The 11,049-nt window shown below is 56.4% G+C and overlaps 1 protein-coding gene across 8 annotated transcripts in view; it reads left to right on the top strand.

Moving 5' to 3' along the window:
• Positions 1–306: 306 nt before the first annotated feature.
• Positions 307–11,049, top strand: part of TLE3 (TLE family member 3, transcriptional corepressor) — a 47,144-nt gene continuing 36,401 nt past the window's right edge. For all 8 annotated transcript variants that reach the window (XM_032417295.1, XM_032417293.1, XM_032417294.1 and 5 more), the window contains exons 1-4: positions 307–1,371; positions 1,938–2,038; positions 2,539–2,602; positions 3,652–3,696. In XM_032417295.1, the coding sequence (XP_032273186.1) occupies positions 1,348–1,371; positions 1,938–2,038; positions 2,539–2,602; positions 3,652–3,696 (234 nt within the window). In that variant the 5' untranslated portion in view covers positions 307–1,347. The remainder of the gene's footprint in view (positions 1,372–1,937; positions 2,039–2,538; positions 2,603–3,651; positions 3,697–11,049) is intronic.

The following is an 11,049-nucleotide window of genomic DNA, read 5'->3' as shown; positions in this document are numbered from 1 at the left end:
GGGGGGAAAAGAAATCTAGCAGCCCAGGACTATAATATATATCTATTTATTATATGCCTTTCGGTTAATTCCTGATCTGAGGAGCGCTGTTTTTCACTCCCATGCGAAAGTCACCAGCGGGTAGGGCCTGATTGCTACTTTTCATGCATAGTTTTAGACACAAGAGGGCATTGTGACGTCGCGCCCGGCGGCGCCCAGTCGCAGGCCGAGTCCGGTGGCCCCACGTGGGGGCCGCGCGCTCCCATTGGCCAGCGCCGGGCGAAGCTGCCACATTATTTTGTTACTTTTCAGTCCCTATTTGGAACTGCTCTCGCGGCAGTTCAGACCTCGTGCTCGTCCCCCTCGCCTGTCTGTGTGTGGTATCCGCAGGTCCGGGGCACTTTTTTGGGTGTGTGTGTGTGTGTTTGGGGGGTTTGTCGGGGCGCGGAGAGGAGAGCCGGGCCGAGGGGAAGGAAGGAAGCCGCAGAGCTCCCCGGTCTCGGGCTGCGCTCTCCTGCCTGTGCGCTCCGAGGCGGCGGCGGCGGCGGCGGCGCCGAGCGCTCCTCGCAGAGGACGCGGCGCTGGAGCTGGGAGCAGCGAGGACCCCTTTGCGGAGGCTTCCTGTGCCCGCTGGAGTTAGCATGCCAGGGCGGCTGATTTGCACCTACTGAGCCTGGAGTTTCCTCCTCTGCCCTGGGAAGGGCTTGCAGCGGCGGCGGCGGCGGCGGCGGCAGTAGCAGACGGAACAGCAGGCTCTCCTCTCCGAGGGGGGGCGTCGAAGCGCCAGCGCCGGGCTCCCGCCCTCACCCTCCGGCGCTCCTGCGGCCCCCAGCCGCCACCTCGGTGCTTGGCTCCTTCCTCTTCTCCCGGAGCGCCGCCTCTGGGATCGGACCCGCGCGCCCCGGATGCTGGGGCTGCCTCGGCGCGCCCCCCTCCCGGCGCGAGGCGCTGAGTGATCCGGAGGGGGCCCGCAGTCGCCCCAGGAGGGGACCCCGGCCTCGGGATCCCGCGCCGGAGCCACTGGGGAGACGACGATGTCCGCGCAGCCCCGGGCTCTGACGCGCTCCACGCAGTGGGGGGAAGCCGGCCGGCCGCAGCCCGCCGAGCCCTAGGCGCACAAAGCCCGAGCCCGCCGCCCGGCCTCGGCGCCGGCCGACGACTTTGCCGCCTGCTCCGCAGCTCTTTGTCTCCACTTGGGGCGGGCGCCCGACTCTGGGATTTCGCTGCGAGAGCGGGCTGGGGGGGCCGGGGGCGAGCTCTCGGTTTCCCGGCCGCCCCCCGCTGGGGCTTGGCTCCCCCCTCCCCCGCACCTCCCCGGCCCGAGCTCTCGGCGCTTCCACGCTCTCGGAATCACGACCCCTCCCTGCCATGTATCCGCAAGGCAGACATCCGGTGAGTAATTGCAACTCGGTTTATTTAAGCATCTATCATGGCAGGGTAAACGAGGCAGTTTATCTGGCACCTCCATTTTGCTTGTTGCTACCTTTATGGTGAGAGTGTGTGCGTGTGCGTGTGTGTGTGTGTGTGTGTGTGTGCGCGCGCGCGTTCACACAAAGGGGATGGGGATGGGGGGGCGCCGTTGAGAGAGGAGGTTAATTCCGCCCGAGTGGCGTGGGGGGCTGCCAGTGTTCCAGCCGAACTGTTTGTTTTCACGCTGCCCCCCGCCCCTCTCCCAAATCTCCCCAACTCACCCGGCTGTCTCCCAGTTCCTGTCTTACTTGGGAATGGGAGCCCATTCGTGCAAGGGATGCAAGCCCCGGCCGCCAATGGGGAGGGATTTGGGGCGCCCCCCCCCCCGACGGGCAGCTGAGAAACTTGCTGGGAACGTTCTGGGCTGTGAGGGTGGCCTCCCGGGTTGGGGAGGGGGGAGCCGGCCGAAGCCGCCGAGGGGCTGGGGCAGCCTGGAGCCCCGTCTGACGCCCCCGCCCCCTCCCCTGTCTCGTCCTCGCGGGCTCTAGGCTCCCCATCAACCCGGGCAGCCGGGATTTAAATTCACGGTGGCTGAGTCTTGTGACAGGATCAAAGACGAATTCCAGTTCCTGCAAGCTCAATATCACAGGTAAGGCCGGTGGGGGCCGCCCCGGGGCTGGCGGGGAGGGGCGTCCCCGCCGCGGCTCCTGCCACCCCCCGCGGGGACGGTGGGGGCTCCCGACCCGGGGCGGCGGGGCAGCCGGGGCCTCCGCCTTTTGTTTCCCCTTTCCGAGCGCGGCGCCTTAACCCTTTGCTGCCCGCAGCCTCCCGGCTCCCCGTGCCGTCCGCGGGGTGAGGGTCGGGGTCGCGGCGGGCTCGCTCCGTGTTCCGGGGGTCGCGAGCCGCCCCCCCCCCGGCCCCCGCGGCCCCGAGAAGTCCACGCGCTCGGTCGCGGGAAGTTTCAAGTTGTTTCACTCCCCTCCCCGCGGCGGGGACCCGAGCCCCCTCCGCTCAGAGGCTGCGGGATGACCGGGGTACCCCCGGGGGCGGTCAGGAAGTGGAAAAGTGGCTCACGGAGGCCCTGACGCTGGAGCCTCGGAGGAGGCTGCGCGGGCTCCAGGCCTGAGCCGGCTCCTCCTGCCCTCGCAGCCTCAAAGTGGAGTACGACAAGCTGGCGAACGAGAAGACGGAGATGCAGCGCCATTACGTGATGGTGAGAGGCGGCCGCGGGCCGGGGCGGGGGCGGCCCGGGGGCGGGGGTCCGGGGACCCTGCAGCCGGGTGCCCAGCACGCCGCGGCCAGTCAGCCGCAGGGCAGCCCTGGGAGCCGATGTCATCCGAGTGTGCCCCGACCCTCCCCCCCCCCCCCCCCCCCCCCCCCCCCCCAGCCCGGGCCACTTGCGGGAGGGTGGGCGAGAGAAGGGGAGAAAGAGAAGCAGAGAAACCCAAGTCCAGGCGGGGCGCTTCGGCGCTACTTCTATGCCCCTTTCATTTGTGTTTTCAAGGTTTCCCAGAGGACTGGTTGCCCTGTCTTGGCCAGTAAGATAGGATTGGATCAGTACACGTCAGGGTTGGATAAAATCTCTCTTAGAGACCTCCTGGGAGTGTTTGGAAACTTTGCGGCTTTGCAGCCCTGGGATCTAGACCGAGTGGGACAGAAGCCCTCTCTGCCTCCCCCACTGCTTACCCCTGGGTTTTGTGAGCATGGAGGAGCCTTTTAAAGCCCTCTGCCTCCATTCCCCTCCCTCCTCAGGGATACCCCAACTGAGAATCTTGTCAGCCTTGGGGCATTAGGTAGACTCTCACCCCTTTCCCAGCGGCTGTTCAGTGAGTTTCAATCTTCTGTTTGTGAGAGGACAGGGAAGGCACTTAAGCGCCCTCCCTGCACTGCTTTCCACATAAGAGGCCTTCGACACATTGCTAAATAACTCTCAGAGGACAAGAGGGTCCCAGTGTACACACGATTCCCTGTTGAACCCGAACCTTGTATAAACAGGATATATGGCACATGGATGCTTGTGGGAGGGAGGGCTCGGCTCCTGGTACTATTGCATATATAATGTTCTGTGGAGATGAGGACAGCACTCGCCCCTTGTCAGCTCTTAAACCCCTCTCTGTAGCTGGCTTCGGGGTTTGGGTTGAACTTCTTTAGCAGATTTATCATAAAAGTAATGACTTGGCCAGAAACCTGCCCCAAAAGCTGATTTTGGAAAGTGAACAGCTCAATGTGTTGCCCATTAATGGGGATTCTTTTTACTTTTAGTACTATGAGATGTCCTATGGCCTGAACATTGAAATGCACAAGCAGGTAAGTGCTTTTCTTTCTAAAAAATCTATCTGATGGTTAAAAACATATAATACATGGGTTTCTGATAGCCCCTTCTCTTTGAAAATGAGCCTAGACCTTCTGTTCCTCCTTCTTCTTGAAGAGTGAATGGATCCAGTTTCTGAAATGCAGGGTCTGAGGTGTTGCTTATTTCTTGGACATGTTGAGCTTTTAGCAATAGAGCTTGTGGAATTAGTCCTGGTCTTGGATCTTGGTGGAAGATAAAGGAGCAAAGGGAAAGTTGTACCTTCAGGATCTGCTTTACAAACTCCTAAAACCCAGAGGGGGCTGGCTGGCTGCTTTTAAATGTTTTAATGTAAAATTCTCGAGAGGAAATGCAGGAGGGGTGTGTGTGTGTGTGTGTGTGTGTGTGTGTGTACACGGGCGGTCGCAAAAATTTGATGTTCTGCCTTGATAAGATTAAACTTCAAGAGTCTTAAAAGCCAGGCTGAGCTGTCAGAATTTAAGGGAACAAGCCACTAACTGCTGAAAAATATGAATCCAGGATGAACTACAGTCGTATAATGCCTTACAGTTCCAAGGCCGCTTTCTCCTCTCTATCTTAATTTGAAGGCAGCCGGGTTCCCATTTTACAGAGAAGGAAGCTGAAGCGGAGAGGTGAAGTAACTTGCCCAGGGGCAGCCTCGCCAGGACTTTTGAGATGGCTGGTAGTTGAGCTCAGCTTTGAAATCCTGAAGTCAAACTAGTTTAGCTAGTGTGCTGTTGTTTGATGGATATGTAAACTACCTCGTATTGTCGCTCTTCTAATAACAGTATACCTCAAACGGAGCAAATACAAACAGGCTTTATCTTGGTGCATATCAGTAACTAGTGCTAGGCTGGGCTGTGGGAGAGGCCTGTTTGTGTATTTGTGTTCCAAGGAGAGGCTGCCTGTAATTTGGCTTGGCCAGCGATTAGAAGTGACTTGGCACGAATAAATGGCGCAGACCGGTTGTTCTTTTTAACAATTGGTGTTCTTGAAATCTCAGAAGGCTGTTGACTCATTCTAGCCTTTGGTGACCGTGACTTGAATGGATTTTCTGCCTTAAATGAACAGTCGTTTACAAGGTCTAAATTTTGTTCTTTCAGGGGGCAGGGACCCGGGCAGGTGAGAAGGGCAGGTGATCCAGGCATGCTTGTAGATTGCTGCCTGCTCCAGCAGCTTCCTCTAGAGCCTTCTGGATCTGCAGTTTCCTTTCTTTACTGGAGGAGCCCCAGTGTTAGGTGGAGGGCAGCCCGAAAGGGGCCTGAGTTTATGGAGCAGTGTGGGAAGCCAGTCTGTGGCTTCCTGAGGGGTTATGAGCTCCTTAGGAAGGCTACCAGCTTTTTACTTCTTGACCCACAGAAATCATAAGCAAAGACGGCTGCGTACATAGAGATGTTTCTTTTCAGAAGAATGAACTGGAGACAGGTTCTGCCCAACTTTAGGTGGGACCGGCTGGGTCTGACTCATCCAGTCTGAATGCATGCCATGGACCTGGGGTCTCAGGTGTTCAAGGACCTTGGGGTGTTATGCAAGGTACCCCCTCCTCCCTTTCTCAACAGCCTCTTCCCCCTCCCCCCCCCCCCCGCCTCGGTGCTTAGTTTCTTGGGTGTGTTTAAAGAGGGTAATTGCACACAGTTTTAAAATTTATAGCAGCAGTTATTCTAAGAGCTTCATAATTAAGGTGTAATATGTCGTTGCATGTTGAGGTCTGCATGGGTGGTGTTCCCCACGTCTATGAGTGGATGGTTCTTTGGCACAAAGAATCTACCTTGGCTGGTGGAGCAAACGTGTTCCCGGAGTCCTGGGGAGACACTGAACTCTGGAAGAGTTAACTGTCTTAATGCCTTTGGTGGTGGCGTCTGCCTCAAGAGCAGCTGTGCGCATCTGGGACCTCTGGCTATTCCCCAGACGGGGCTCTTAAGGGGAGAATGCCTGAGGTTTGGCGACATGGTCTCATTGTAATCCTCCCAGCTGCTAGAGGCAGACAGATGGGATTCTTTGCACCCTTTGTATAGGCCAGAAAACTGAGGCTTCAGGGAAGCCAGTGGGCCAGAGCTGGGACTCCAGTCCAGGCCTCTGGACTCCCCCACTGGGCGCTTTGACCCCGCTTGCCACTCACCTTTGCCTTCCAGCCAGTTCCCCTTGGCTTCCCAGCATGAATGAGTGTGCTCTGAGCGCCAGGGCCCTTGCAGGGTTCAGGGCACTGTCTTGAGTGGGGCGAAATCACCCGGTGGCTCTGGAGGAACAAAGAGGCAAGGGGGTGAAGAAACCGGGGCTAAGAAATGCAACCCTGACCTAATGGGGCCGGCCACTCCCTAGGCTTGCGAGGGTTCTGCAGGCGAAAACCCAGCCACTAATTGTAGTGTGGGTCTTGGGTGCATTTGGCGGATGGTGGTTAGGCCTGAGCAAACAAGTTTATCAGCTGACCTGTTTAGCGGTTGACTGGTGTTTTATCTGCACACACAATCAAGTGACTGGAGTGCTTGAATTATTCATGCAGTGTCCTGCCCTCTAGACTTGACTGTTCGTGTGATTACATCTGCCTGGAACAAACAGGCTGGATTCTTCATCTTTAAGCTCAGGGGTGGAGGTGGGGACTGGCTGTACCTTTATATATTAGGTGAGCTCCAGAGCCAGCACCTTGGGAAGTGTGGGGGTCCTCAGCCTGCTCACGTGCACCACACCCCAGCTTTTCCACCAACCGCCACCACATTTTTTTTTTTTTTTTAAAGCTCTCCTTTGCTGTCTCTATGGGAAATGCCTATTAGTTGGGAACCTCAGGTTCTGCCAGATGGGCCCTGATTATTGACAGAGGGCAGCTGATGAGGTGCGTCCAGCCCATTTTTTCTTTTACCGAGAGGTTAAACTCACTGTGCCTGGCTCCTTTCCTGGCTGTTTCTCTGTCTCCTTCTCGCTCTTTCTCCAAGCTGTCAAATCCCAGAGAAGTAATAAATGGGTTTTCTTCCTACTCCTCTGCCTACCTCCCTAATTATGGCAAAGCAAAGATTACAGAATCACGGGCCAGGCCTCAGCCTTCCAGGGGTCACCCACCTCCTCCAAGCTCCTGCTTCTGGGCAGAACGTCAAGGGTGATTCGGCGAGGCCAGGGAGGCGATGGGGACTGCCCAGCTCATCCTCGTCGGTTCCCATCCTGTTCCTGCTGGGGCTCTCCAGTGTCGGCCACCGGTCACAAAGCCGGCTTAGAAAGGAGCGCCCCAGAGCACCTGTTGGGCGTTGGGTTGGAGGCAGGAGAAGCTGGGTCAGGCCATCTTCACCCTCCCCCGGTCAGCGCTGAGGTTTCAAAAGAGGACTTGAGGCATTTGGGACTCTGGAGCAGCGCCATGCCAACGCCAAACGGTCACCCTTTTTCTGCAAACCCAGAGGAGCGATGCTTCCTCCAAGTTTCTTTTGGCATCCCGGAACTGGGAGAGCCCTTTGGCTTCTCAGCCAAACCTTCCATGTTACAGATGAAGAAACTGAGGCCCGGGAGGGGAGCTGAGCTAACCCAGTCACCCAGTCCCACGTTAGTGCTAGGGCTGCTCCTGGGGCCTTTCGTCCTGTCCCCAGGTCTCTGTTTAGCAAGACTCAAGAAGTGAAGCATATTTGTTTACTAACCAGTCGTACTCTGTGGCTTTAAGTATTATTGCTTCTTTCTGTTTATTATCTCCAGAAGCTAAGGCTACAAACCTGGCTATACCAAAGTACAAAGTACCCCATTTCGGGTTGTATAACCATATCAGCTGAACACTTTTTTGCCCACAGTCCTCTTCCGAATTGCCAGCTATTTGCACAACCAATGATTTGATGTGCGTAATAATAAACCAAATGCATAACTAGCAACCCCAGAGGTAAGGTTCACTGGCGAGGTAAAGTGGTAAAACCTGTGAACTTTTTACCCGAGGATACAGAAAGCCGTGAACACAGGGCTGAAGGAGATGGCAAATCTCTGTCCCCTCCCCTCTCATCCCCTGAGTAATTAGGGGCTTGGCTGGAAGATCTCCAGCAGGTGGCAAGGTTACAAAGACCCGGCCCAGGAGTGCCTGTTTGTATGGCATCTGGGTTGAGCTAAGAGGAGGTCCGGAGTAGTGTTTTTTCCTGGCATCCAAGCACCCCTCCTAGGCCCTGGTTTCCACCTAACCTTTCCTGGCTGGTCACTCTTGCCTAGGACAGTCTTTCTCCAGCCACACAGTTCTTCTCATTGCCCTGGGGGCCTGCCATGGTCAGCTTTGGGGTCTGCCGAGCTCAAAGTCCCCTTCCCCCCGGCCCCAGACTGCCTTCCACCCCAGCCTTCTCTGGACCCTTATTCTTCACTGCCTAATGAGCTATACAGAGTAGGGTTGGTGTGGTTCTCTGGCTCTTTCCCTTCTCATACGTTTGATCATTGGGATGACCTAGGAGATGGGCACAGAAATGGCTCCTGCCCTTACTCAAGGACACGGAGCCTGGGTGGGAAACCTGGCTTCTTAATAAGACTCCTTCCATGAACCTCTCCTGGACCAGGGGCCGCCAGAGGGCACAGAGCTGAATCTCCCTTGGGATTCTTTCCCCTCCACTTAGTATAGGAAGGGTCTGGTCTATGTCAGAGGCCCTTCATTTCCATTTTGTCCTAGGAGTGAGTTGGTCAAGGAATGAGCTCCCTTTTCCCTCCTGCATGGGAAAGTGTTTTTTTATCCAGGTCTGTTTGCACAAAATACCGGGACACGTGGGGTAAAAAGGTAGTCAAGGCCAAATCTCAGTGGGATTTCCCCCTGTGATCTGGCACGCGCCTGCTGTCCTTTCTCACACTTCAGCGTCTCGTCTTTGTGTGGATGGAGGAAGCCCCTCGGCTGGGGTCTGTTATGTGCCCTTAGCACGAAATAGGTGCTCAGTAAACACGCCGGTTTTCCTTTGCTCTGAATTACTCGGGTTGTCAGAGGGTGGGATTCCGATTCCCTGAGCTCTGGCGGTAGGAAGTGAGGGTTTTAATTGTGGGTTGGCCACTAGCTCTGCAGGCTTCCTCCTACTGTTCAGCATCCAGTTTCTTCATCAGGAAAATGAGGGGGTTGGATTCCTGCCAGAACGGTTATTAGGGGCCTGGGATGTGCTGGGTGTGGGCTGGGGCCGGTTACACAGCCGAATAAGACACCATTCCCTCGGCTGGGGAATTGGCATCTAAATAAGTCATGGCAGCGCAGTGAGGTAAGCGCTAATATGGCCCAGTGTCACTGGAGGAACACCCGGGACAGAACAGCCTATTCTCCCCCGGAAAGGGGAGGGAAAGGGGAGTCGGGTCAGAGAAGACTACACCGAAGGGCTGTTACCTGAGCCTTAAAGGGAGGGCAGGGGCTGCTGAGGCAGAAGCCCGCAGAGAGGAGGAGGTCTCTCTCTCTCTCTCTCTCTCTCTCTCTCTCTCTCTTTCGGTGGCAGCCGCTCTTGGAAAGGCCAGCGGAAGCACAGTCCACAAGTTGGAATGCCTGGGGTGGGGGGGGTGGGGGCTCCACTTGGGGAGTGAGGCGAGGTGGTGACATTTTGCAGCAAGTGATCTCCAAAGCCTCTCTGCTCTCACACTCCCGACTCTGCGGCTCCCTCTGTCCCCATATGGCTCTGCAGGGCTGGCCCGAGGCCATCTGCCCTGGGCCGCGCTTGGTGGGGGGGGAAGAGGGGGAACGCCCCGGGGGCTGGCCGAGGCCTCCCGCGCCTGCACAACCCAGCGTGCCGCCTTGAGCTTTCTTCCCCCAAGTGGCATTGCCTCCTTTCCCGTGTGGGTAATTCTGTAATGACTGGGTCTGACCCGCCCCTCCCCCATATTTAATTCTCATCAGCCAGCTCTCTCCACTTTGCTATTAATGATAGCAGCCAGCAAAATAGCTTTCAACATGCCATTGACAGTCTGGTTTAAGAGAGCACTTGAAGTAGTGCTAGACAGCTGAAAGCTCCTATAATTGTGTACCAGAGTGAGAACTGCGTGCTCGAGGGCCTTGTTTTTATATGCTTAAAGGGACAATATCTTGTTTTCAACAAATGCTCCCTGAGACTCATGGCCAAGATGCTGGCTCCTCTCGCACGCCTCTCCTCTCCCCTGGCTTTTTCTTGCCTCTCTCTTGCCTTTCACACGACATGTTCCCCCCTCAGGTCGGGGCTGAGGAGAGACTTGGGGAAGGGGGGCATTCCCTGCCTGCACCTAAGTAAGGACTGTCGGGTGGGCTGGTTTGCTGTGAGGCCTTGGCCGCTGCTCACACCCCCGGCCCCGGCCCAGTGTTTCTGGGGGAGGGACTGGGGGTGCTGTTCTCCCCTGTGTATTGATTTTGAGTTCTTTTGTTGGCTAAGGATGTCACAGCCTCGTTGGGGGGCAGGCTTCCAGGGAGCCCTCTGAATGTTTCCGGGAAGGCCAGCTCTGGGGGAGCTGCGGGGGAAGGCTGTACTTATTGGAGGGGCCATCAGGGACCTCGGAGCCCTTGGCCCCTTTCAAATCAGATTCTGGGAGGCCGTTCATTGTGCAGAGGCTCCTCTAGAAAGCACGAGGGTCCGTAGGGCAGGGACTTACTCTTAAGTGGAGGTTCATGCAGGGCTTAGAGGCTTAACCAGGGGTCCCATCTACTCAGCCCTGGAGATTTAGCCTGAGAACAAAACCTCCTTCCCCTTCACCCCAGCCGACTTCATTACTCTGAAGATGTAACACAGCCCTTTCGGCAGAGGTTTCCCTCACCCCACTGTCACCAAAGCTCCCCTTCACCAATGGCATCCTTTGAAGGGTGAAGAAAGAACCAGAAAGTGGGGGTGGGGCCTGGAGTCTGGCTGTGGCAAAGGCTAGGAGTGTGGATGGGCTTGGCGTGTGTGTCCAAAGGGGCCTCCTCCTTCCACCCACCATGTATGTGAGTGACACCGACAGGGGCCTGGGGTCCTGGGGTAGTTGCCACCACCACCACCACCAAATCATTCCAGCAGAAGGCCTTTATTGAGTGCAAAGAGTTTGAAAGTTTTCATCTTCCAAATATTGTAATAATATCAACCTTTGGTGTTTCTGTAGCACTTGATTGTTTGCACAGCACAGTAGGCCTTTTCATCTTAAGAACCTCAAATGACAGGCATTTGGGTGCAGGACAAACACAGCCTAGGAGGAAAGCATCAGAGCGTGGGGTGTGGAGATGACTTGGATATATTCGGGGCACTAGAGGGCTGTGTTCTTAAACTGGACGGGGCGGCAAGGGCTGGGGGTGTGTGTGGAATGCCGACTCTGTGAGTTCCCTGAGGGACAGGACCATTTTGTATTCACTGGGGCCCCTGAGCCCTGCGTGGTGCTGGGTCCATATTGGGTGCACAGTGTACGTTTTTGGGGGGACTCATGGAAGGTAATGTCCTAGTTTGGGAGTT

This window comes from Phoca vitulina, unplaced genomic scaffold (assembly GCF_004348235.1).
Source record: "Phoca vitulina isolate PV1807 unplaced genomic scaffold, GSC_HSeal_1.0 scaffold20, whole genome shotgun sequence".
Taxonomy (NCBI): Eukaryota; Metazoa; Chordata; class Mammalia; order Carnivora; family Phocidae; genus Phoca; species Phoca vitulina.
This window is presented reverse-complemented; position numbering and strand designations above follow the sequence as displayed.